General features: G+C 50.6%; 1 protein-coding gene across 1 annotated transcript in view; it reads left to right on the forward strand.

Annotated features, from left to right (window-relative positions):
* Positions 1–7301: 7301 nt before the first annotated feature.
* The window catches only part of ptch2 (patched 2), a 31223-nt gene continuing 10736 nt past the window's right edge, over positions 7302–27788 (forward strand). Inside the window, 11 exon segments of the mRNA XM_048989967.1 lie at positions 7302–7896; positions 10750–10942; positions 18259–18448; positions 19233–19302; positions 19516–19607; positions 23015–23210; positions 24570–24648; positions 24651–24690; positions 26569–26716; positions 27322–27453; positions 27556–27711. Coding sequence (XP_048845924.1) covers positions 7750–7896; positions 10750–10942; positions 18259–18448; positions 19233–19302; positions 19516–19607; positions 23015–23210; positions 24570–24648; positions 24651–24690; positions 26569–26716; positions 27322–27453; positions 27556–27711 — 1443 coding nt within the window. The 5' untranslated portion in view covers positions 7302–7749.

The following is a 27788-nucleotide window of genomic DNA, read 5'->3' on the forward strand; positions in this document are numbered from 1 at the left end:
TTTGTGTTAAAATAGATTAACACGACTGACGTTTCTTATTTCTCCTTTTTATTACTCGACATCTTGAAATAATTTGCCCACCATTCATTTTTTCTGTCCTCTTTTATTCCAGAATATGTAATGAGGTTTGTCTTTGATTTGCTTAACATTGGGAGTTGCTGGTGCTGTCCCAGCAGTGTAAGGACAGTTTAAACGGGAATCTTCCTTATTCTCATAACATCAACGTGAGACTGTCTGCAAGGCAGACATGCAGCACATGTTTGTCTAACGAGGCTTCTGGTGTAATACTGCTTTTTGTCCCTTGACGCCGTTCTCTGGAATCTGATGAATGAAAACCTGAGTTCAGTGGTTGAAAATCACACCGATCACTGGAAACATCTCCATAAACTGCTGCTGGCAGCTATAGTTCAGTTTAACGAGTCCCTCGTGCATGGTCTTTTTTGAAATAGTGAAAATGTATTGAAGATCTTCAGATCACCAGTGATCTGGTTTCCCATTTGAACTCTGCAGTTCCTGATAATAATAATAATAAATTGTATTTGTATTGCACTTTATATTCTAGCAATCTCAAAGTGCTACAAAGTAGAAGAGTAGTGTAATAAAAATACTATAAAATATAATATGAATAATATAAAATACAAAGACTAGACTATAAAGAGTAAAAAGTAAAAATACTCAACTAAATGTCTTTCTAAAAAGATAGGTTTTTAGATTTTTTTAAAAAACATCAGTCGACTGTGGGGCTCTCAGGTAGTCAGGGAGGGCATTCCACAGCCTTGGTGCCACAGATGAAAAGGCCCTATCACCCATGCTACGGAGCTTGGTTCTGGGGACTTGGAGGATGTTAGTGTGTACAGAGCGGAGGGTGCGTGAGGAGGTATGGGGGGGAGGAGTTCTTGTAAGTAAAGGGGGGCATGTCCATAGATGCACTGATGGGTGAGAAGGGAGACCTTGTACTCTATCCTGAGCGGGACAGGGAGCCAATGAAGGGTTTTCAGGATGGGGGTGATGTGATCATGCTTTCGCACTCTCATCAGGATCCTGGCAGCGCTGTTCTGGATGTACTGAAGTCTCTGAATACTCTTGCCAGGAATCCCAATGAGGAGTGCATTACAGTAATCCAACCTGCAGGAGACAAAAGCATGGACGAGCTTCTCTGCATCTGCCAGGGAAAGTGTTGGGCGGAGTTTAGCGATGTTCTTGAGGTGGTAAAATGATGACTTACAGAGGTGTTTGATGTGGGTGTCAAAGGGATGATGTGGGATGTTGGCTGAGCTTCAAGCTCTGAGCAGCAGTTGGGTTTGTTAAGTAGCCTTACTGTTCAATTATGATATTCTTCCATGGTGCAGTTGCACCTGGATGCTTAGTTTATGTGTTTAGTCTGTTATATCTATTTATACAGTGGGATCTTAAGAAAACCACTTCAGTGCATCTCTTAGGGGTATAACATTTTGCTCCTCCTGGAAAATGACCCATTGATTGAACCCACATCTTTAAGCTCAACTTTAAGCACTGCTGCCTGTTGAGTCTCTGTCTTGGTCACTTTGCCAGCCGCCTAGTATTCAACATGTTGTCCTCCGCCAAATGTGACAGATGTGCATGGTTTCCAGAGAGTGAGGTCACTGGTCACGTGACAGATCGAATGTCAGCCCCCACCACTATCAGACTGCAGTGTGGGGCAGTCTTCGGGATCTCATGGTGGCATGCAGTGTGGGGCAGTCTTCGGGATCTCATGGTGGCATGCAGTGTGGGGCAGTCTTTGTGGATCTCATTGTGGCATGCAGTGTGGGGCAGTCTTTGTGGGTCTCATTGTGGCATGCAGTGTGGGGCTGTCTTCGGGATTCCATGGTGGCATGCAGTGTGGGGCTGTCTTCGGGATCTCATGGTGGCATGCGGTGTGGGGCAGTCTTTGTGGATCTCATTGTGGCATGCAGTGTGGGGCTGTCTTCGGGATCTCATGGTGGCATGCAGTGTGAGGCAGTCTTTGTGGGTCTCATTGTGGCATGCAGTGTGGGGCTGTCTTCGGGATTCCATGGTGGCATGCAGTGTGGGGCTGTCTTCGGGATCTCATGGTGGCATGCGGTGTGGGGCAGTCTTTGTGGATCTCATTGTGGCATGCAGTGTGGGGCTGTCTTCGGGATCTCATGGTGGCATGCAGTGTGGGGCAGTCTTTGTGGATCACGTGGCATGCAGTGTGGGGCTGTCTTCGGGATCTCATGGTGGCATGCAGTGTTGGCCAGTCTTTGTGGATCTCATTGTGGCATGCAGTGTGGGGCTGTCTTCGGGATCTCATGGTGGCATGCAGTGTGGGGCTATCTTCGGGATCTCATGGTGGCATGCAGTGTGGGCCAGTCTTTGTGGATCTCATTGTGGCATGCAGTGTGGGCCAGTCTTTGTGGATCTCATTGTGGCATGCAGTGTGGGGCTATCTTCGGGATCTCATGGTGGCATGCAGTGTGGGGCAGTCTTTGTGGATCTCGTGGCATGCAGTATGGGGCTGTCTTCGGGATCTCATGGTGGCATGCAGTGTGGGGCTGTCTGTGGATCTCATGGTGGCATGCAATGTGGGGCTGTCTTCGGGATCTCATGGTGGCATGGATCTATTTATCTCACCATTTCTTCCTTCTGTAAGATTGCGTGGATTTATGCACAAAATCAAATGAGCAATCCTTCTCATTTTTGTAGGCGGTTCTTGGGTATCTTGTATATTATTATTTGTATATTTTTGTTTTTTTAATTTACTTTCATCGTCCGACACTCTGGCAAATTTGTAGTTAATGGTGAAACTGGGAATTGCCCACAGATGCTGAAAGCAGCTTAAGAGCAGAAGGTGTGTCTGCTTGCGATATCTGCAGGCCTTAAGGGAGCAGGCCAGCTGATCAAGGGGCGAGGGGGAAGGAGCTCTCCACACCGGGAGAGGGGCACTGCGGCCCCTTTGCTCCTGGGGGGTGGGGGCCTGGCTGGGCCACCCACATAGTGAAGAAGCTGCCACCAGCTGCTGACCCCTGCACATTAACAGAACACTTCCTCAATTTGTCTTCTGTGTTCTTGCAGCGCAAACTGATTTCCTCTCATTCTCTTTGCCTTTAAGGTGCTCTGCCCCCAACCCTCCCCAATACACACACACTCAGTGAGGACCCCCCCGATTCAAACAGACGTGCCTCACAGCCTTTACCCCACAGTTTTTAATGTATCCTTTCAGAAAGGGAGTTTTCTTAGTGAAGTCCCCCCAAGGCTGTGTGGAGCGGAGGGCCAGACTCCGGGGTAATCGCTTCCAGAAGACAAGAAGCACACACACTCACAGCTACGGCTTTCTTCTGCTTTGAATGGAATATGTTGACAACTTTGAGATGTTCACCACTGAAGCGGCAGAACCAGGACATGAATGCATGCAGTCTGCATTTGCAGCTTTACTGAATTACGAAATGCATGCAGAATGCATCTGAGAATTTCCTGCCTGAGATTCTGTGTAATGTGCCTTAACATTTCCGCACTGTACATTTAAGAACTAGAAACTATTCTTAGAATAACTGACTTGATAGAAGCGTCGTTGTTTTGTCATGCTTTGTTTCTTTCTTTGCTGCTGTCTTTCCCTTAAGTACTTCAGCAGTGCAGCGAATCCTAATGTACCTACAAAATCCATCACGATCTAACACAGGGTCTCCACGGGCTGGAACCCTGCACAGGCCCGGCAGGGGGCCAGTCACCACTCCATCACAGCACCCGAATACTCACAAGTGCCATGGGGATCTCTGCTCCGTTTTCCCCCTCTTCTTTCAGCATTATACACCTACTCAGGTAGGCTTATGCTGGGGGCTCCAGGTATCACAAAGTTGCGCCGAAAACAAGATTTTTGGTGAACCAAAGAAAATGGCCCTTCAGCTTTACTGAAATCACTTGACCATCATGCAGGCAATGAGGGATTTTGCTGCATGTAAGGAATCCCTTGTCCTTTGTTGATGCCCATCCTCTGTTGACATGCTCAGCCTGTAAAGGAAATGTTTCCCTTTTTCTTCACACTTTATTTTTTCTATACTGTTATTTGGCAGATACATAAGTTGTAATCCTTCCAGAACTAATGCAGCAGAGTAGATGCATGCATAAATATGTATGTGCAGTTGTATACTGCCTTGAAGACAGGTCTGATTTTTGTCCTGCCACCTGCTATCCAGCTCTTACAATACCTTTGTTAAAGGGGAACAAACAGGGACGCCTTCATTCATTACTCTGACAAAAGGCAGCAGAAATGCATTATCATAATGAATCTTATCTCTGCCTGTGGGTGGCAGGCTCCTTTCTTTGCGTGCTGTCCAAACCTCACAATGCTTACATGTACACATACTATTGTGTTACAAAGCACATTGGAGACTAAGAATATTTTAAGCTTTGTAAACACCGCTGTTCTCCAATGGGATACCCTTCTTGTGTCTTTTAATATCTAAGCACAGACCTGAAGCTTTTGGTTTCCTACTACTTTTGCTACTTTTGCTCCTCTGTTTTACTGTGTGTTACTGTACACAGTTTCAAGGTTTTGCACAGACAATATCGATCGGATTGTTATGAGGATTGTGGGAATGGGCCTTGTTTTTCCTGCTGGACTTTAATATGGGTTGTGTTTATTTCATTAAGAGCAGTACTTTGCTTGTCAAAGTGGATTCGTGCTCCTTGGTTTGTCCTCATTTGACGTCCCATATTCATGATGCTGGAACATTTTGTGACCTAACAACTTTACTGTTCAGGTATGTGGTCTGGAGAACGTGAATCAGTATGTAGTTTGCCACATCGACAACGATAAGGTGACATTTTCACGATGCATATTTCACAGAACCCACTGAGCTTGTTTGAAAGGCCTGAGCTCTCACCCTCAGTCATCCCTCCGACGCCTCAGTAAATAACCTGTGGGGCTGTGTAGCCCGCTGTGTGGAGCCCCCCCCCCCCCCCCTCTGGTGGGGGCCCTCTGCATGGCGCATGGTCATCACCCTGTTGCATTTACCCAAAGGCCAAGACCTCCCTCAGTTTGTTAGGGTTAAGGGGCCCCTTCACCACATGGGCCGGTTCCTCACATTCCACATTAGCTCCAATTTCCAGCTGCCTTTTTACTCCTAGAATTAAGTAAATTGCGATTTCTGTAGGAGGGTGCCCTGTAGGGATTAGTGAGACTCAGGTGTAGGAACAATTATGCTTCCTGGCTCTTTTTAAGTGACAGCCGTGACATAAATCCTTGCCAGACATCATTTCCATCATGAAATACTGATAAGTACTACATGCCAGTTATTTGCAGAATTAAGTACATTAGAAATGGCTGGATTGTGAAGATAGTGTCTATATACATTACGGATACATGTCAGCGAGGCAGACAGTGTCTGTATGCATTATGGATACATGTCAGTGAGCCAGACAGTGCCTGTATACATTATGGATACATGTCAGTGAGCCAGACAGTGCCTGTATACATTATGGATACATGTCAGCGAGGCAGACAGTGTCTGTATACATTATGGATACATGTCAGTGAGCCAGACAGTGCCTGTATACATTATGGATACATGTCAGCGAGGCAGACAGTGTCTGTATGCATTACGGATACATGTCAGCAAGGCAGACAGTGTCTGTATGCATTATGGATACATGTCAGTGAGCCAGACAGTGCCTGTTTACATTATGGATACATGTCAGCGAGGCAGACAGTGTCTGTATGCATTACGGATACATGTCAGCAAGACAGACAGTGTCTGTATGCATTATGGATACATGTCAGTGAGCCAGACAGTGCCTGTATACATTATAGATACATGTCAGTGAGGAAGACAGTGCCTATACATCACGGATACATGTCAGCGAGGCAGACAGCGTCTGTATGCATTATGGATACATGTCAGCGAGGCAGACAGCGTCTGTATACATTACGGATACATGTCAGTGAGGAAGACAGTGCCTATACATCAGGGATACATGTCAGCGAGGCAGACAGCGTCTGTATGCATTACAGATACATGTCAGTGAGGAAGACAGTGCCTATACATCAGGGATACATGTCAGCGAGGCAGACAGCGTCTGTATACATTACGGATACATGTCAGCGAGGAAGACAGTGCCTATACATCAGGGATACATGTCAGCGAGGCAGACAGCGTCTGTATGCATTACAGATACATGTCAGTGAGGAAGACAGTGCCTATACATCACGGATACATGTCAGCGAGGCAGACAGCGTCTGTATGCATTACGGATACATGTCAGTGAGGAAGACAGTGCCTATACATCACGGATACATGTCAGCGAGGCAGACAGCGTCTGTATGCATTACGGATACATGTCAGTGAGGAAGACAGCACCCCCACAGTCCAGCAGTAACCCATGTTTTAGAAGAGACCTCAGTTCACTTAAGATTTGTAATGTCAGAGTAATTGTAATGAAATCCCATTTGCTTTCCTCTTGAACCAAACACCAAAATTCGCTCTAGGAATATTAGCTGAAGGAGCTTATGAGAAGCAGTGCTCAGTAAAGCATACAATTTAACAGTCCGAAGCTGGAAGCGCAGATGGCATCTTCTTTGGGAAATATGATATCCGTGGTACTTATTCATATAAAAATCATTACAGCCACTGTCTCCCTCCTGTTCGAGTTCATTTCCAGTTGTTTGTGCTCTGCTGGCTCTCACCGTGAGCTGCCCCGCTGTAGCTCTAGCAGCCTATTGTCCGCTTGACAGGCTAAATTGTGATGGAGTAGTTTATCAGAGAACGTGGCTGCTGAGCTGCTTCTCCTGCTCCTGTCACAGTAGGCGCTGCACCACACAATCCCAATGCAGGCTCAGGTCTGCCTGTCTCAAAGGCCAGGTTAGTCTCCCTGACAACTACACCTCGCTAATTGTAAGTGCAAATAATCCCATCAAAGGGGAACAGTGTATGGAAACCTGCCTAATCCTCTGCTAATGACAACAGTGAAAACCCCATCCGCAAAATATTTTGAGAATTTCCACACGTTTAATGGCAGACTCTCCTGTGCGTTAAAGGACGGGATGCTGCCTCTCACGGGGAGCGTTAATAAAAACGGTACTTTTAACGCCGTCATGAACTTTTCTCCGCTCCCCACGACCACATTCTCGGCTTCGCTTTAAAGCGCGTCGCGGCGGTTTCCGCCGAGCCAGGCAGCTGGGAGGTGCGGCTGCTCGCGGAGGTTGCGCACACTGGAGCACGCGGAAAGGGCTGCCCTCCACGGCGCCCCCACCCCCGATGCTCCGAGCGCCTGCCTGGGTGGTCCCTCTCCCTCTCTCCCCCTCCCCTCTCCCTTTCTCTCTCTCCCACCCTTCTCTCTCTCTCCCTCTCCCACCCTCTCTCTCCTGGGTGGTCTCCCCCTCTCCTTCTCCCTCTCCCCCTCTCTCCCCCCTCCACTCCTGTTGCTTAGCAGCTAATAATAGGCCATGTTTGCACAGTAATTTGCCTCTTCCTCGGCCAATGGGAGCCGCGGCGCTTTTCCATCAAACCAGCGGCTCGGGGGCTCCCCTCTCAGACGCTAGTACAGCCGGATCAGCGCCGGACTCAGAGCTGCTTCGGCCCTTTAAACTCTCCGCGTTAGAAAATCATAGTGGCGAATGAAGACACGAGGATCTGCGAGGATTTGGGCACAGGATGCGGGGATGGAGCTTCGGCACTTCGGCTCCGGGAGACACTAGCATCTCTGCTCCTCCGTGGATTATCGCTGTTTTTGCCCAGTTCGCAGCCCCTGCTCTTCTTCTTCTCCGTTTGGACCATGGCCGCGGATCTCGGTGTCCCAGGAGCTGGCGTTTTTGGAGATTTACCCCCAAGTTACAGGCGCTCCCCGCCTGCCGCAGACTCGGATTTTCTCCGGAGACCCAGTTACTGCCACGCCGCTTTCGCTTTAAAGCAGATCTCTAAGGTGAATACCTTTAGTATTTAATATTACTGTATCATCACATAACCCATGGAAATATTTTATTAACATTCATTTCGTAAATAATAGAATGGTACATAGTTTCAGCTACTGAGAAATATTTTATTAACCTTCATTTCTGAAATTGCATATCATCACATGGGACTAGTCAGTGGGAAGTGTTTTATTTTCAGATAAATGCAACTGAATGTCTGAATGATTAATTTAACTGCCTGTTACGGAAATGATTGATTTAATAACCTGTTACGGAGATGGTCTGTCTTGTGTGGCACAGAATCACTGTCAGCAGCAGCAGCATACTGCGTGTTAAAGGCAATTTTATATGTTCCTTTCCACGTTTAGAAAGTTTTTCTTTGCCGGTAGTTGAGCGTAAGCTGGAGCATCTTTTCCTGCACGCTTTTCCATTCATTTATACTGACTTGTGACTGGGTTTATAAGCCACATTTCTGCTCCCCCCTAATTGAGTTTTTATGTGACAAACGCGGAGACGCGGATGCTGCGTGAAAGCAGAGTCGCGTTGTTTTACCAGGAATGTTCATTTACAGCTTCATGCAGGACCAACGCCAACTGATAGCTGCAGTTTGCATACTTTCTAGGTTTTTGCCATAAAAATTAAATATGACATAACCTGCAAGCTGCTGAATAGCTTTAGCTTTATGATTTGTTTAGTGTTTACAAATTATGGTAAAAGCCTGGAAAAGAAGTGATCGAACACTTAAGAAGCACTTATTTACAGTTTGGAGAGTTCTTTGTTGTGAGGGGAGGGTTATACATCAAACATACATCCACAGATTTCAACAAAAGAAGCTCTCTGAAAAACATTTGACCCAAATTACATCCAGTCAGAGGCTGTAGTCATTCTGAAGAGTCCTTCTGCCATGACCATCTGTACCGTTTCATTTAATGACCTTTGCGAAATGTGCAGGTTTTCATCACGATGACGTTGGTCATACTTTATAGTGTGTTCCAGTCACCTGATTAGAGTTTACTTGTTTTATTTTTTTTCTAAATGGGTATATTTCTTGGTTCATGCGAACATGAGAAATGACCAAAAAGTGAATATATTGACAATAGTCTCAATGCTTATGGGCACAGAATAGCATATATTTGTAAAAACCTTAATCAGCGTTTAGAGATGCCATGACCTTGCTGAAGACCATTTTCCGAAGGTCCCGTCTCAGGAACTTTAATGTCTGTTGTCATGACAAAATAGCATGAGAGTATAAGACCTACAAAGTATAAAATTTTATTCCTAATGCCTAAATCAACCAATATGTTCAACTGTAATATTATGTTACTTTACTGAAACATGTTTGAAATAAATGTTTGTGCGTTTACTGTTCAAGGTAATTTTACAGATGTTGAGCTTGCTTATTAAATGGAAGACCTTCATAAATAGGGGCCTGACTTATCACTGTGCATTCTTTTCCCAAAGACATTCAATTTGGAGAGTAATGCCTAAGCCAGTCAGAGTGTAGTATCCATCTTAATTTTGGGATAATGCCATTTGAATGAAAACACCATCCACTGCTTTTTAGAAGCTGGTGAACATTCAGAAGCTGCTCCAGCTGCTGATGCCTCTGCTGGCCTGCGCTGTGGAACTGCTCCATTAAGAATGTGCCTCACACAGTTTCTGTCAGACAGGTATCCGACAGGGGCTATCCGACAGGGGCTATCCGACAGGAGCTAGTGGATAAGAGCTATCAGACAGGGGCTACGAGACATGGGCTACGAGACAGGGGCTATCCGACAGGGGCTATCGGACAGGAGCTAGTGGATAAGAGCTATCAGACAGGGGCTACGAGACAGGGGCTATCGGACTGGAGCTGTTGGACAAGAGCTATTGGACAGGAGCTAGTGGATAAGAGCTATCAGACAGGGACTATCCGACAGGGGTTATCAAACAGGCACTATCCAACATGTGCCATCTCACAGGAGCTATCTCATAGTGGCTGTTGGACAAGAGCTATCAGGCAGGAGCTATCAGACAGGAGCTATCAGGCAGGAGCTATCAGACAGGAGCTATCACACAGGAGCTATCACACAGGAGCTATCGGGCAGGAGCTATCAAACAGGAGCTCTCAGACAGGAGCTATCAGATAGGAGCTCTCTGACAGGAGCTCTCTGACAGGAGCTCTCTGACAGGAGCTATCGGGCAGGAGCTATCGGGCAGGAGCTATCAGACAGGAGCTATCAGACAGGAGCTATTGGGCAGGAGCTATCAGACAGGAGCTATTGGACAGGAGCTATCAGACAGGAGCTATCGGGCAGGAGCTATCGGGCAGGAGCTATCAGACAGGAGCTATCAGACAGGAGCTCTCTGACAGGAGCTATCAGACAGGAGCTATCAGACAGGAGCTATCAGACAGGAGCTTTCAGACAGGAGCTATCGGGCAGGAGCTATCAGACAGGAGCTATCAGACAGGAGCTATCAGACAGGAGATCTCTGACAGGAGCTCTCTGACAGGAGCTCTCTGACAGGAGCTATCGGGCAGGAGCTATCAGACAGGAGCTATCGGGCAGGAGCTATCAGACAGGAGCTATCAGACAGGAGCTCTCTGACAGGAGCTATCAGACAGGAGCTATCAGACAGGAGCTCTCTGACAGGAGCTATCAGACAGGAGCTCTCTGACAGGAGCTATCAGACAGGAGCTCTCTGACAGCTTCTCCAAATGGCCATGTCTTTCGGGGGAAAGTATCGCTTATGGAAGCTGGATTTTTAAATGAAATGAAAAGCTTCCATCATGCCCTAACCTCCTCCGCAATGAGTGTAGAGTAGCGCATGACCGTGTGACATTAGAGTGTGACGTGTCTGTGTGTCTGCTCCTATCACCACAGGGGAAGGCGCAAGGCCAAAGGGCACCGCTCTGGATCCGGGCCCGATTCCAGGCGCTGCTTTTTTCTCTGGGCTGTCACATCCAGCGGCACTGTGGGAAGGTGCTCTTCATTGGACTGCTGGTTCTCGGCGCTCTGTCCGTGGGCTTGCGGGTCGCGGCCATTGAGACGGACATCGAGCGGCTCTGGGTGGAGGGTGAGTCTGACTGTCTGTCTGTTTCTGTTTTTTTTTGGGGGGGGGGACCTGCTGCTGTCAGTCTGAAAGGCTATAATCCTGTCAGTCACAATAGTGCTGAGTTCTACCTGTGCCGTTCTGTGCACTGTCTGTATGGCCACCAGTGCAGCCTGTGCCGTCCTCAGCACTGCCTCTATGGCCATCACTGCTGCCTGTCTGGCCATCACTGCTGCCTGTACTGCCCCGCATCTTTGCCGCGTTCCTGCCCTGCACACACATGCCCTTGCTTGTTCCCTTTGCTGCTCTGTGTTGTTTGTCATGCTTTTTGTTTGACGTCCCTGCTACATGCCTCTCTTATCTGTGCACGTCCTGGAGCTGGCTTTTATTTGGTTTTCACACTGCCGAATTCCTCGTAAGCCCCCCAGGCTCTCGCTGTACTCCTGATCCTAGGAGCAGATGGGCTGTGTGAATCGTTAGCCATCTTGAGGCTTTGACCCTCCCCTGCGCTCTCTGTGTGGTCCCTGGCTGTTCTCGCATTCCATTCAGCTATAAAGGCCCCTCTTCCTTGCCGGCAGAAGGCTGTGAAGCTGCTGTAATGTACCCACCTGTTTCACACACTGCCAGAGTCAGAGCCTCCATAACATAAACAGGGGCCTTTTGTGTTGCCACCCTGAGCTTATCTTCTGATCACGCCCAGTTATCTCCTTTATTTACTGTGTTTCGTTGATGTGTTTGGCATGGCACTGCTGCCAGAGTCGTCATATGCCAGTGGACTGCACACGTTACACGATTCACAAGGGTCTCGTGCTCAGAACACCTCTTGCCGTTCAGGTTCCGTTCTTTCTGGCAGGAGTGGCCTGTGCTGTGCGTTTGCGGTTCTATGCTGTGCATGTGTTGCGCTGTGCTATGCTGCACTGTGCTCTTCCTTTAGGGGTGCAAAGAGGAATCTGAGTGATGTGGTCTCTCGCAGTTGGCCCTTCTCCTCATCGCGAGGGGGTGTGGGGTTACAGTTAGAGGTCGGGTTTGGGTCCTCAGGTTTATTGGAGCTGTGAGACTGAAGTGTCCCTATCAGCCTTCTCAGTTTTATTGCTTCCTCTGAGCATCTGAGACAGTGTGAAAGCACAGCAGTAGCTGCTTCTTTGCCATGCTGTGGCAACCATGCTGCAGACTCTCCACACCTCTGTCCACCTGAGGGGGGGGGTTAAAAGTACCCCCCCCCCAGCTTATGATGCTTTTTCGACTGGCATTCAGGAACCTAGCTGTACTGAGAAGAGACACTAGTTACAGCACGGTTCCAGCTCAGTTTTCTACTGCAGAAGGGATGGCTTGGAAAAGGCACTGCCGGGTTTGGAGAGCAACGGTGACTTAAAACCAAAGAGATGGTTATTTACTGGTCGAACAGCGGGCTCAGCTGCGGATGCTGTTGCGTGACATGCTGCTGAATGACTTAGTAGAGCACCAGCAGGCACCAAGACGAAATGAACTGGGATATCTCAGCCAGCTTCAGACTGCAGTGAAAGTGATGAGTTATCATCGCTGATATACCACGACACACAGTGTGCAACAAAATGTGCATTTAACCCATATGTGACATAACATGAGCCAGCTAATTCAGCGCCTGGGCAGCAGTGCTGGGGAGTGGTGGTACTTTGCTGGTCAAGGATTCAAACCAGCAATCTTTTGCTTAAGTGCACTTCCCTAACCATTAGGTCACCATTGCCCACAAGATCACATTGATCCCTAAGATATTCTGTACATCTCTCAGAAGAATTGGCAGAGAACTTCCAATTCAATATTACAATGACATTTGTTTACCCATTCCCACTCGGCTCCATCGCACACTGCGCAGCCCGGGCCTTCGGCTCCATCGCACATGCAGTGCAGCCCGGGCCCTTGGCTCCATCGCAAACATGCGGCGTGGCCCCGGCCCTCGGCTCCATCGCACACTGCGCAGCCCGGGCCCTCGGCTCCATCGCACACTACGCAGCCCCGGCCCTCGGCTCCATCGCAAACATGCGGCGCGGCCCCAGCCCTCGGCTCCATTGCACATGCAGTGCAGCCCCGGTCCTTGGCTCCATCGTGAACACGCAGCGTGGTGCTCGGCTCCATCGCAAACGCGCGGCCCCGGCCCTCGGCTCCATCGCACATGCAGTGCAGCCCCGGTCCTTGGCTCCATCGTGAACATGCAGCGTGGTGCTCGGCTCCATCGCGAACGCGCGGCCCCGGCCCTCAGCTCCATCGCACACTGCGTGGCCCCGGCCCTCGGCTCCATCGCGACCACGCAGTGCAGCCCCGGCCACAGCCCAAACTGATACATCCAAGGCAGCCTGAACAAGCCCTGCCTTTGCAGTGAGACCCAGTAGATTCTCTTGCATGTGGAGCAGTTATCCAAACAAAAACGTGAGGTTAATGCAATAATTCATTAAAAAATACACAGTTGGCTCGGCTGGGCCAGGCTGCAGGAGAAAGGGAGCTCTGTGAGCGATTGCGGGGGGCAGACTGGGCTCTGGGCCCCCGCTACATAAATAAACTCTCTGCTGTGACTTCAGACCCCACAGCAGCCCGGAGCTTGTCTTAGTGCGTCCCACCACCAGCGTGAAAGTAGTATAGGAGCTGTGTGCATTCTCCCATTCTGAGTGCACTTATTCGAGCTTTGAAGTCATTCATATTTTCCTGTGTATTAACCCCTGCGATGCCTGAAGTGCAAACGGAGGCGCATCCTCCTCATTCGTCAGAAAGTGGCCAGATGTTTGAGGAAAACCTGACACCAGTGCCTGTCTCCTGCTTGCTGAGACCCGGGGTGCGTATCCCACCTTCCAGAAGGCTCTTGATTCTGCTCTTTTTGACAGTTTTTTATTTGCTGGAAGGATGGACAGTCCTTCTGTGGTATACATCGAATAAAGTAACACCAGTCACCTTTTGCTAAGATTTTTCCCCCTTTTTTATCTCTGCACCATTTGCCCCTCCGTAATAAAGAAGGAAGAAAAACATTTTCTTGGTACTCTGGGGGAGAAAACAGTCCTTGGGCTCAATAAATTCATTTCTGGTCTGAATGAAACCAGCAATGTGGAAAAATTTTGCCTTTCAGGACAGGATGAATGTATGTTTCAACCACACATTAAGCTGCATTAGCAGGCAGTCGAGTGCCTAATGTGACCATTTTTCACAGCGGCCAACAGTGGGGATGATTAGCATAATTAGCACAGGCCCTCCATACATATGGAAATGGGGTGCGCTTAAATGCCAACACCAGTGCAAATTTATGTCAGTGCTGACAGAGCTTCCAGGTCTGAATAGATCCTCACTGAATCTTATTTTCATTTTGTTTTGTACCTTGCAAACATCTCAGGACTTCATCTGTAATTTAATGAAACCTTCTCAGGTTTAGGTGTAGGGAATCCCTCCCAGTGCATGCACACGCACATGCACACGCACATGCACACGCACACACACATGCACACGCACATGCACACACACATGCACACACAGTAACTGACCCTTTTCTTTCTCTTTATCCTCTGTCTGCCCTGGTTCGCCCCGCCGAATCCTCCTGCTCGCACACATTCCACACCCGCATACCTCAGTACTTTCTTTCCTCTATCTTTTATGAAGTTTCATTCATGAGGATTGACTGGGGTTTTTGTTGTGAATGTTTTTCTATTTTTTCCTGTTTGTTGGGAAACATGGTAGAGACATTCAGGGCAGAATAACAAAGGGTCGCATTCAGCCTCTCGAGTCGCGCTCCTCTCTCCGGCCGAGGTGCCGCTCCCATCTGCTGCTGGACTTTCTTAGACAGGGAGGAGCTGCTGTTACTTGGGGGAGCAAATCAGAGGAGAGCTAAACTTTTATTTCTAAACGACGGGCCAAATGTTTTCCTCTTGTTTTCTTAATGTGTTGTGAACAAGGCCCCAGACCCTTAATGAATGACAAAGAACACAGGGTCTTGATGGGGGGCATTCTGCGTGACTCGCGTGGCCCAGCCGGCCTACTCTACACCCCAGAGCGCTCTTTGGCTCGGAGGGGGGCATTTTGTGTGATTTGTGTGGTCCGGCAGGCCTACTCTGCACCCCAGAGCACTCTTAGGCTCGGAGGGGGGCATTCTGTGTGATTTGTGTGGTCCGGGAGGCCTACTCTGCACCTCAGAGCGCTCTTTGGCTCAGAGGGGGGCATTCTGTGTGACTGGCGTGGCCCGGCAGGCCTACTCTGCACCCCAGAGTGCTCTTTGGCTCAGAGGGGGGCATTCTGTGTGATTTGTGTGGTCCGGCAGGCCTACTCTGCACCCCAGAGCGCTCTTTGGCTCAGAGGGGGGCATTCTGTGTGATTTGTGTGGTCCGGCAGGCCTACTCTGCACCCCAGAGCACTCTTAGGCTCGGAGGGGGGCATTATGTGTGATTTGTGTGGTCCGGGAGGCCTACTCTGCACCCCAGAGCGCTCTTTGGCTCAGAGGGGGGCATTCTGTGTTACTGGCGTGGCCCGGCAGGCCTACTCTGCACCCCAGAGTGCTCTTTGGCTCAGAGGGGGGCATTCTGTGTGATTTGTGTGGTCCGGCAGGGCTACTCTGCACCCCAGAGCACTCATAGGCTCGGAGGGGGGCATTCTGTGTGACTTGCGTGGCCCGGCAGGCCTACTCTGCACCCCAGAGCACTCATAGGCTCGGAGGGGGGCATTCTGTGTGACTTGCGTGGCCCGGCAGGCCTACTCTGCACCCCAGAGCGCTCTTTGGCTCAGAGGGGGGCATTCTGTGTGATTTGTGTGGCCCAGCCGGCCTACTCTGCACCCCAGAGCGATCTTTGGCTCGGAGGGGGGCATTCTGTGTGATTTGTGTGGCCCAGCCGGCCTACTCTGCACCCCAGAGCGATCTTTGGCTCGGAGGGGGGCATTCTGTGTGATTTGTGTGGTCCAGCAGGCCTACTCTGCACCTCAGAGCACTCTTTGGCTTGGAGGGGGGCATTCTGTGTGACTCGCGTGGCCCGGCCTTTTTTCTGCATTCAGACAGAACTAAAAAATATTGTTGATAATTTTTATGGGGAAATACAGCTCCAGGTTTTAAGACGGCATGTTCATTTATCTTCAAGATCAAGATATGATAAGCATGGTTTCTTGGGAATCTGCATTTCAGGGGTCTGTCTCTTTAAATGCAGAGAGGGCGTGGTCAGCAAGGTTGCTGGCATCCTAGCACCCATCTGGTGAGTGGCTGAGCAGAGCCTGAGTGGTGGGGCCCAGCTAGGGCCCAGCTGGGTGGTCCAGGTGGGCGGAACGAGACACAAATAGCTGTAATTTACTTGAGGAGCCCTGTAATTATAGGCCCAGTTCCTGCAGATGCCCAACAGCATTAAATATGAATGTAATGCTTAAAAATGAGAACAACTGAATGATATATATGTTTATCCTTCAGAAATCATAAATATAAACGCATAACATGTCCGCTGTGTGTGGCTTTGCTGGATTTCCAACAACGGGGATCACATGGCCTGAATTCCTCTGTCTTTTTTACTGTTTTATTGAGATACACACACCGACTGCCCTCTATGCTTATGTGACACTGGACTCTCACATTCAGCACTATGATGTGTGTCCATGCGAACCCCCCCCCCCCCCCCCCCCCCCGCTATGCTCGCACTGCCGCCCCTGCTTCTCTCTGGCTTTTGAAGCTGTCCGCGGCCTCCCTGCCTGCCGCTCATGGTCCCCCAGAAGCAGGAACACCCTCCGCGCAGATGGCATGTGCTGGGAGTCCGTGGCATTTGGCAAAACCCAGTCATCTGTACACTATCCATGTGCATATTGGGTTGCTGTGAGCTTCCAGAAATGTCTCCGCTGACGGGGAGCCGTGGGTGAAGCTTGGCACCTACCCTGAGTCTTTGGTTGGGGAAGGTTTTCCAGACATTGAGTGTAGCGGTAGAAAGGTGATGCTTACATTAGACTGACTAGCTTTTGTGTGAAATGTCTGTGCGTATGTGTGTCTGAGACTGTGTGTGTGAGAGCCTGTGTGTGTGTGTGTCTGAAACTGTGTGTCTGTGTGTGTATCTGAAACTCTGTGTGTGTGAGAGAGAGAGAGACTGTATGTGTGTGACTGTGAGTGTGTCTGTATGTGTGTGTATGTCTGTGTGTGTGGATTAGGTTTATATTACATTGTGGAGACCATTTTTTCAGGTCTCCACAAAGATCTGTGAATGCAGTCAAAAAAGTAAAAATTCCAAGTCTCGTATTTTGTTTGGTTACTTATGGTTAAGGTCAGGGCTGGGTAGGGGTTAAGGTTTTCATGTTGTGATTAGAGTTTTCCCCATAGAAAACAATGGAGAGTCCCTACAAAGATATAACTTCAAACTTGTGTGTGTGTGTGTGTGTGTGTGTGTGTGTGTGTGTGAAGCAGTATGAGGCCTGCTGTCCCCAGTTTTGGCAGGCCTGCTTGTGGCTGCCTCGCTTGCAGGGCAGACTCGCCACAGCCAGCTGTGCTTGGGTGTAGATCCTGTAATGATCCAGCTGTGAATTGTGCCGACTTGCTCACTAGCTGGCTTGCTCTGCTGTGGGTCTGCGTTTTGCTGGACTGTAGCCAGGGCTGTGGTCTGTACAACAGAGCTACAGAGGAAGCTGAAGAAGCAGGGCAAGCCAGGCGTGGCCGTGAAATGCACGTTACCTTTAGATGGTGTGTGAGAACCTTAAAAACTGTATACTGATATTATAGAAAAAGCCATTCTTTGCTTTTCGGGGTCCAGTCCAAAGCAAAAACTTGGATCATACACAGCCTGAATGTGGTGGCCCAGGACAGGTGTGGTCATAGGGAGACATGGTCTATCTAGAAGGTGTGGTCCTGGGGGGGCATAGCCTGTCATGTTGTGATTAGAGCTTTCCCCATAGAAAAGAATGGAGTCTCACCACAAAGATATCACTTCAACCTCACTCTTTGTAGAGTAAGCTGTCCGTGAAGGGCTGCCACCTGCAGTGGCACCCAGGGAGCTGGGGGGTTAAGGGCCGCGCTCAGGGACCCGCAGACATGCTGAGGCTGGGTTTGAACCAGTGACCTGCTGGTGACAGATGATGCTCTTGTGGTCTCACTACTTTCAGAATGAAGGTTCCTTCTCAATTTGCTGCTTCTCTTAAAAAGAAAATATAATAACAGGTGTTGCAAAAAAATGAGAGTCTGGAATAAGCTTTACATGTGGGCGGGGCTCTGGCTAGGGTTGGAGCCCCCATTAGCCATGTTGTTCTGAGGGAAGGCAGATGATTGGCCGAAGTGTTGGGGCAGTTCTCTAGGTGTAACTGAGTGCAGTGCTTGGTGCTTTCATCATCCACCATGAACAGCAATAACAGCTGGAGTCTCTGTGTCCTCCTCCATCAAGCTGGCAGCAGAGTCAGCCGTGAGCTACGCTACACCAAGGAGAAGCAAGGCGAGGAGGCAGTCTTCACCTCACAAATACTCATCCAGACCTCGCAAGACGCGGGCACCGACATCCTTACCCAGGATGCTTTGCTGCAGCACCTGCAGGCTGCTCTAGCTGCCAGTAAAGTTCAGGTGTCGCTCTATGGAAAGTAAGTAGCCTATCCATCCATCCATCCATCCATACATCCATCCATCCATACATCCATCCATACATCCATCCATCCATCTTCCGTAGCAGCTCATCCCATGAGCATATTATAGTAGCCCCTTCACATTCACTCTTTTGGTTATTCATAATGTGGCCATGAACAATTAAACAGGAATATTTTTTGATTTTCTGAAAGATCACAGGAACTCCCAGACGATGCAAAAGCCAAAATCAAATACTGAAAATTATTTGGGACGCATAAAATTGTGGTATATAAATATTAGTGATGCATAAAATTTGTTAGTGTAAACGCAAACTGTATCTTTAATATTAAAGTCTTGGCTTGGGTATGCCGTTCATCTTTGTCTCGGCCACCAGCCTCACTTGTTTGTTAGTTGTCTTTGTGACCATGGGATCTCATATTTTCTTTTGATTGCCGGTAATTTTATATTTTTAAAAATGAGTTCAAAATGTGGTGCCTCCCAGTGCATCCAGTATAATTTTGTACAAGCAGGTGGATAATACAGATGGTTTGTGTACTATATAAAAAGGTCTAGATAAGAAGTGAGAAAGTAACTTGAATGCATAGTTCTCTTTGTTTAGAAATTGGACCAGCAGACCTTTATGAGTTAAGGTTGAGGGGGGGGCGAGGATTTTTCGCAAATTGTCACATTCGCTGGCATCTGCCACCCCTACCCCTCGTGAGTGTGGTAATTACTGTAAGTTATTTTAATTGCATTTTAATTTCACTCGGTGAGTTCCCACATATATGCTTCTACTTTCAGGTCATGGGATCTGAATAAAATTTGCTACAAGTCAGGGGTCCCCATCATCGAGAACGTGATGATCGAGAGGGTGAGGCTCCGTGCTGCTCGCTCTGCCGCTCCTCCACCACATGCGCTGCTACACCAGTTAAACACCAGTGTTTCTTTGTGAAAGGCAGCACACCAGTGGCCTCTGGGGAGGATGGGGGGAGGCAGCGGGGTACCAGCAGGGATTGTAGTCTTTCTGTAAACTGCAACTTCTCTCCAGGTAGCTTCATTCGTAGATCTTCTCATTTCTTTCCAGATGATTGACAAGCTGTTCCCATGCATGATTGTGACTCCACTGGACTGCTTCTGGGAGGGGGGCAAACTGCAAGGAGGCTCTGCCTACTTACCGTAAGTCAGACTTCACGGGGCTCCGCCCACCTCCTTACTGTAGGCTTCTCAACTGGGCTACAAAGTGCTGTGATGTATCACATGAGACCATTTCATACAATCAAGCAGAAAACCAGGTCTTTGTGAGAGACTGAATGTTGTTCTGATGTCATTTCATCCTTCTCACATTCAGACGTAAAGGCATCCTCTGTCTTCTTTACCCTGCTGTTCTCAGGGTAATGTTCTCCTGCATGAACTTCCATTCTTGGCTGACAGAAAAACCTCCCAATAACCTCATGCATTCAGCCCCTGTATCCTCATGGATTCAAGCCGCATATCCTCACAGATTTGGCCCCTGTATCCTCACAGATTTGGCCCCTGCATCCTCACAGATTTGGCCCCGGAATCCTCATGGATTCAACCACCTTATCATCACAAATTTAGCCCCTGTATCCTCATAGATTTAACCCCTGCATCCTCATGGATGGAACCCCCATATCCTGACAAATTTGGCACCTGTATCCTCATAGATTTGACCACTGCATCCTCACAGATTTGGCCCCAGAATCCTCATGGATGGAACCCCCATATCCTCACAAATTTGGCCCCTGTATCCTCATAGATTTGACCCCTGCATCCTCACTGATTTGGCTCCGAAATCCTCATGGATGGAACCCCCATATCCTCACAGATTTGGCCCCTGTATCCTCACAGATTTGGCTCCTGTATCCTCAAAGATTTGGCCCCTGCATCCTCACAGATTCGGCCCGGAATCCTCATGGTTGGAACCCCCTTATCACAAATTTGGCCCCTGTATCCTCACAGATTTGGCCCCTGCATCCTCACAGATTCGGCCCGGAATCCTCATGGTTGGAACCCCCTTATCACAAATTTGGCCCCTGTATCCTCACAGATTTGGCCCCTGCATCCTCACAGATTCGGCCCGGAATCCTCATGGTTGGAACCCCCTTATCACAAATTTGGCCCCCTCTCTTCACAGATTCAGTTCCCGTATCCCTGTGGATTCGACCCCTATATTCTCATGGAATGAACCTCCCCCCCATCCTCATGGATTTGGCTGCTGTAGCCTCACCAGCAGTAATCAATAACACAAGTTCTTCCGTGCTTTTTCTCAGTGGTCTTTGACTCGCCAGTAGTACGAGGCCTCCCTTCATTACGGCTGACCCTAGACCTGTCACGAGGCCAGAAAGGGAGCTTCACAGCCTTAATACAACCAACCCATCCAGCCCCCCCCCCCCCCCCACCATGGCCTCTAGCCTGAGTCACAGGACCGCCCTGGGTGCCTGTGAGAGGGAGAGAGAGTCAGGCTATAGCTGCTGGTGGGTGTGTACGGGGGGGTTTGATGGAGACAATGGCAAGCATTCTTTCAATTTACAAGTGAGTGTCCGTCAGTGCAAGGCCTGGGGGAGGCGGCTGGGGGAGGCGGCTGGGGGAGGCGGCTTTGTCAGCAGTGAGGAACACCAGCGTATTCTCATGCTAATCAGCCTGCAAATGAAATGGCCATTATGGAGCTGTGTGGAGGGCAGGGGAGTGAGTGCAGTTTGCCTGTATTAAGGATCACCAAACATGCCCACGGCTCAGACTGCTGTTTGTTTTTCTAAGGCTAAATATTGGCCGCAATACATACTATTACATAAATGTTCTTCTGTGCTTCCCACATGGAGACAAGCGGGCCTTTCAGGCCGAAGCCTCTTTGGCTAAACGCTGCTATAACTGATTTGAACAGCCTTCTGAAACATGCTTGCATCGCTTCTGTTTATCCATCGTGGTCAGACAAGTTGGAGCTTCACATGGGTTGATGCCCCCCCCCCCCCCCCAAGCAGGGGGTGTGTGGGAGGCCTTCCACTCCCCCATCAAAGGATTCTTCCAGAGTTCACCCAAATTTCAGAGAGGCTTCTTCTTTAAAACGTCTGTGTTTGTTGTTTATTTACCGAGGCCCTTTTGTCGCTCTGCAGAGAGCTGGGGGTGGCAGTCCAGCAGAATGTCCCTGTAACTTCCGCTTCAGTTCAGCCGAGTTTGTGTTTTTACATGCAAAAAAGAGGGAGAGAGAGAGAGAGAGAGGGAGAAAATTCAGAGAACAAAGAACAGCAATCTATGGAAAAACAAAAGGGCGGAGGGCAGCTCACTGAAGCAGAGAGAGCAGATAAAGGAGGCACTTTCTGCAGCAGGAGCAAAGGCACTTGGCTTGTGGGAACGGCAGCCGGGCACTTTATCCCAGCGATCGCTGGGTCCCTCTGCTCCCTCCAGGCAGCCGGGCACTTTATCCCAGCGATCGATGGGTCCCTCTGCTCCCTCCAGGCAGCCGGGCACTTTATCCCAGCGATCGCTGGGTCCCTCTGCTCCCTCCAGGCAGCCGGGCACTTTATCCCAGCGAGCGCTGGGTCCCTCTGCTCCCTCCAGGCAGCCGGGCACTTTATCCCAGCGATCGCTGGGTCCCTCTGCTCCCTCCAGGCAGCCGGGCACTTTATCCCAGCGATCGCTGGGTCCTCTGCTCCCTCCAGGCAGCCGGGCACTTTATCCCAGCGATCGCTGGGTCCCTCTGCTCCCTCCAGGCAGCCGGGCACTTTATCCCAGCGATCGCTGGGTCCCTCTGCTCCCTCCAGGCAGCCGGGCACTTTATCCCAGCGGTCGCTGGGTCCCTCTGCTCCCTCCAAGCAGCCGGGCACTTTATCCCAGCGATCGCTGGGTCCCTCTGCTCCCTCCAGGCAGCCGGGCACTTTATCCCAGCGATTGCTGGGTCCCTCTGCTCCCTCCAAGCAGCTGGGAATTTAGTCCAGCCACCTGTGCAGGCAGGTTAAAGCTTTATCCTTATAACAAGGTGAGATCTTCACATTTGCATAACACACACATATTTGATCGTATTCACATCTGGAGGTGAGATGGACTGCATATGTACTGTTGGGACATGATACTTCATCCCATTAATATCTCCATACTCCTGCCATGGGCCTTGGGCCCTGAGGGCAAAATGAGCTTGAACATGCTGCTTTTTTGGGGGAGGGCTCCTGCTATAAGGCGGGTTTGCTGATGGAGTCAGCGACTGTTCGGGTCACTGTTATATACGCAAGTGAGCATGAGCTTCTGAGTGGGGGGCCTTTGTAGCCAACAAGCCTCTCCCCCAGAATGCCTGCAGCCCTATCAAGATGTCTGTGAGGCAGCAGTAATTGTTATGACTGAACACAGCGAGTGCGCAGGCGAAGAAGAGCGGCCAGCTGACAGCAGCCGCCTGCATGGCAGCCGCGTGTAACAGGATAATAAACGCCACTTTACATTGCATTCGCACTTGCAGCCTCCAGCTCGGAGATTAAGAGCAGCTCCTGTGCTTATAGGCCATAAGACGCGGTTCAAGGTGTAAGTTACTGCTGTCATTGGCACTGAGAGCAGCTCCGTCTGCTGTACCTCTGCAGGGGGATGCCTGACATCCAGTGGATGAACCTTGACCCACTGAAGCTGATGGAAGAGCTGAGCCAGTTCACCTCGCTGGAGGGTTTCAGGGAGATGCTGGAGAAGGCCCAGGTAGGCCATGCCTACATGAACCGGCCTTGCCTGGACCCAGAGGACCCCGACTGTCCTCAGAGTGCCCCTAACAAGGAGCTGCGTCAGGTAGCTGAACACTCCCTCACTACCATTTCTTCAGCATCCTGAATGACGTGTTCAGTGTGTGCATGTCTCACTCTTCCACATGGCTGTGGCCTCCTGTTCAGTGTGTGCATGTCACTCTTTCACATGGCTGTGGCCTCCTGTTCAGTGTGTGCATGTCTCACTCTTCCACATGGCTGTGGCCTCCTGTTCAGTGTGTGCATGTCACTCTTTCACATGGCTGTGACTTCCTGTTCAGTGTGTGCATGTCTCACTCTTCCACATGGCTGTGACTTCCTGTTCAGTGTGTGCATGTCTCACTCTTCCACATGGCTGTGGCCTCCTGTTCAGTGTGTGCATGTCTCACTCTTCCACATGGCTGTGGCCTCCTGTTCAGTGTGTGCATGTCACTCTTTCACATGGCTGTGACTTCCTGTTAGTGTGTGCATGTCTCACTCTTCCACATGGCTGTGACTTCCTGTTCAGTGTGTGCATGTCTCACTCTTCCACATGGCTGTGGCCTCCTGTTCAGTGTGTGCATGTCTCACTCTTCCACATGGCTGTGGCCTCCTGTTCAGTGTGTGCATGTCTCACTCTTCCACATGGCTGTAACCTCCTGTTCAGTGTGTGCATGTCTCACTCTTCCACATGGCTGTGGCCTCCTGTTCAGTGTGTGCATGTCTCACTCTTCCACATGGCTGTGGCCTCCTGTTCAGTGTGTGCATGTCTCACTCTTCCACATGGCTGTGACTTCCTGTTCAGTGTGTGCATGTCTCACTCTTCCACATGGCTGTGACTTCCTGTTCAGTGTGTGCATGTCTCACTCTTCCACATGGCTGTGGCCTCCTATTCAGTGTGTGCATGTCTCACTCTTCCACATGGCTGTGGCCTCCTGTTCAGTGTGTGCATGTCTCACTCTTCCACATGGCTGTGGCCTCCTGTTCAGTGTGTGCATGTCTCACTCTTCCACATGGCTGTGGCCTCCTGTTCAGTGTGTGCATGTCTCACTCTTCCACATGGCTGTGGCCTCCTGTTCAGTGTGTGCATGTCTCACTCTTCCACATGGCTGTGGCCTCCTGTTCAGTGTGTGTGCATGTCTCACTCTTCCACATGGCTGTGGCCTCCTGTTCAGTGTGTGCATGTCTCACTCTTCCACATGGCTGTGGCCTCCTGTTCAGTGTGTGCATGTCTCACTCTTCCACATGGCTGTGGCCTCCTGTTCAGTGTGTGCATGTCACTCTTTCACATGGCTGTGACTTCCTGTTCAGTGTGTGTATGTCTCACTCTTCCACATGGCTGTGGCCTCCTGTTCAGTGTGTGCATGTCTCACTCTTCCACATGGCTGTGGCCTCCTGTTCAGTGTGTGTGCTCTCTTTTCCTTAGAGTCCTGACATAGCCCAGGTGCTACAGGGTGGCTGCCATGGTTTCTCCAAGAAGTTCATGCACTGGCAGGAAGAGCTCATCCTGGTGGGAGGGCCAAGGATTCCCACAATGCACTTCTGAGGTAAAAGAAATGTCGAAGAGCCTTGGTTGTTTGGTGCCTTTTAGTAACTCCGCCCATCTCAGAGTATAATCAGTTTCTACCTGTGACTCCAATATAAGACGCGCTTATTAAGCATCTCAAAGTATCAGAACTGTAAATGGAGACATGATGTAAAATATGTCTCATCTGAATTGTCTAAAACTATTAGCAGTTACATTCTGCAGTGGAATCACAGCCCCAAGCTTTCTTAAACAATATGGATTCTTGATTTCATGTATAACTGTGGAATAGAGTGAGGGTGAAGCCAGATGCTGGTCCTCGCAAATCTCAGGGGAAGTGATACAACCCTTCATAATGGTGAATGAAAAGCCAAGAACATTACTTGCGATATGATTTATTATAAACGCATTCAAGTTTTTCTCCAAACACTGAAAGGTACCAAGAATCAGTGCCAAGCTCTGAGTGAGTAATTTGATACATTCTGTAACCAGAACACCTGCTTCAGCTCACAGACACGTGTGTTACATGCAGCTCACATGTGTCTTCCTGATATAGCGTGCTCAATAATTCATTCATGCAGATATTCTCTTTGTTTTTATAGATTATGAAAAGCATTTAATTCAATAGAGGCTGGGGGGAGAAGCTGTGTGCTGAGTTTGGGGGGGAGAAGCTGTGTGCTGAGGTTGGGGGGGGGAGGCTGTGTGCTGAGGTTGGGGGGGGGAGGCTGTGTGCTGAGGTTGGGGGGGAGAAGCTGTGTGCTGAGTTTGGGGGGGAGAAGCTGTGTGCTGAGGTTGGGGGGGGAGGCTGTGTGCTGAGGTTGGGGGGGGGGAGGCTGTGTGCTGAGGTGGGGGGGGGAGGCTGTGTGCTGAGGTTGGGGGGGGGAGGCTGTGTGCTGAGGTTGGGGGGGGAGGCTGTGTGCTGAGGTTGGGGGGGGGAGGCTGTGTGCTGAGGTTGGGGGGGGGGAGGCTGTGTGCTGAGGTTGGGGGGGGGAAGCTGTGTGCTGAGGTTGGGGGGGGGAGGCTGTGTGCTGAGGTTGGGGGGGGAGGCTGTGTGCTGAGGTTGGGGGGGGGGAGGCTGTGTGCTGAGGTTGGGGGGGAGGCTGTGTGCTGAGGTTGGGGGGGGGAAGCTGTGTGCTGAGGTTGGGGGGGGGGAGGCTGTGTGCTGAGGTTGGGGGGGGGAGGCTGTGTGCTGAGGTTGGGGGGGGGAGGCTGTGTGCTGAGGTTGGGGGGGGGAGGCTGTGTGCTGAGGTTGGGGGGGGGAGGCTGTGTGCTGAGGTTGGGGGGGGAGGCTGTGTGCTGAGGTTGGGGGGGGAGGCTGTGTGCTGAGGTTGGGGGGGGAGGCTGTGTGCTGAGGTTGGGGGGGGGAAGCTGTGTGCTGAGGTTGGGGGGGGGAGGCTGTGTGCTGAGGTTGGGGGGGGGAGGCTGTGTGCTGAGGTTGGGGGGGGAGGCTGTGTGCTGAGGTTGGGGGGGGGAGGCTGTGTGCTGAGGTTGGGGGGGGAGGCTGTGTGCTGAGGTTGGGGGGGGAGGCTGTGTGCTGAGGTTGGGGGGGGAGGCTGTGTGCTGAGGTTGGGGGGGGGAGGCTGTGTGCTGAGGTTGGGGGGGGGGAGGCTGTGTGCTGAGGTTGGGGGGGGGAGGCTGTGTGCTGAGGTTGGGGGGGGAGGCTGTGTGCTGAGGTTGGGGGGGGGGAGGCTGTGTGCTGAGGTTGGGGGGGGGGAGGCTGTGTGCTGAGGTTGGGGGGGGGAGGCTGTGTGCTGAGGTTGGGGGGGGGGAGGCTGTGTGCTGAGGTTGGGGGGGGGAGGCTGTGTGCTGAGGTTGGGGGGGGGGAGGCTGTGTGCTGAGGTTGGGGGGGGGAGGCTGTGTGCTGAGGCTGTACCAATGTTTTTGCTGCTATCTTCTGCAGTGCTGAAGCCCTTCAGACCATGTACCTGCTGATGAGTCCCAGGCAGCTCTACGAGCACTTTAAAGATGACTATGAGATCCATGACATCAACTGGAATGAGGAGAAAGCCACTGCCATTTTGGAGTCCTGGCAGAGGAAGTTTGTGGAGGTAAGTGTACCATGGCCGATGGTGACGCCATGGCCCTCAGGGGGCATCGAGGCAGCTCGGCGACGCAGGGGGGGGGACAATGGCCCGCGGATCGGACTTCTGTCTGAATTCCATCAATCCTCAGCTGCCTTGTAAACAGAGTGTGCTGGGAAGGCCACAGGCAAAGCCTAGTTATAAGAACAAGCTGTTTCTGCGATAGCTGACACCCGACCTGCTGACTGGAGGAGAGAAGCTTAGGCCTCCAGCAAAGGCCCTCTCCAAAGGGGTGGGGGCGGGGCTGTGCAATAACAAAATGTGGGGGGGTTCATTCTCCAAGGGTGTTGGCCATTCAGGGTGCTGACAGAGCGGCTTGGGACACCATGTGACCTCATTTGATCCTCCTACCCTTTGACCTTTACCATCTGTGGTCATTTTTTTTCAGTCGTCAGGCTTCATGCAGCCACCTTTCAGTGTCCATGTGCCAAAAATATACACCTAAGTCAGGAAGAATGTGGCAAGTGGTGCAGAACTTTTCAGCAAAGTTGTCTAAGGTCACACTGCCTAAGGGCTGCATGTATGAGCTGGGAAGTCCTCAGCTTGACGGGATCATTTTGGCTCTTCCTCAGGTAGTCCACCAGAGCATTTCTCCAAATTCCTCACAGAGCATCCATGCCTTCTCCACCACTACCCTCAACGACATCATGAAGTCTTTCTCGGATGTCAGCGTGATAAGAGTGGCGGGCGGGTATCTGCTCATGGTGAGGAACACTGTGGATTAACCAGCTCAGGGTGGTCTCCTGTATATCTCCACACTTGGCCTGGACCAGGCTCTCCTCATGCTCTCTCTGCCCTGTCTGCAGCTGGCATATGCCTGTGTGACCATGCTACGTTGGGACTGTGCCAAGTCCCAGGGCGCGGTAGGTCTGGCAGGCGTCCTGCTGGTGGCGCTCTCTGTGGCTGCTGGCCTGGGCTTGTGCTCTCTGCTGGGCCTCTCCTTCAATGCCGCCACCACTCAGGTAGAGCAGGAACAGCCAGAATCCGGCACGTTTCCCGAGGCTCCTGTGATGCACCCTAATGCTCCTACTGACTTTCC

The sequence above is a fragment of the Brienomyrus brachyistius genome, chromosome 21 (assembly GCF_023856365.1).
Source record: "Brienomyrus brachyistius isolate T26 chromosome 21, BBRACH_0.4, whole genome shotgun sequence".
NCBI lineage: Eukaryota > Metazoa > Chordata > Actinopteri > Osteoglossiformes > Mormyridae > Brienomyrus > Brienomyrus brachyistius.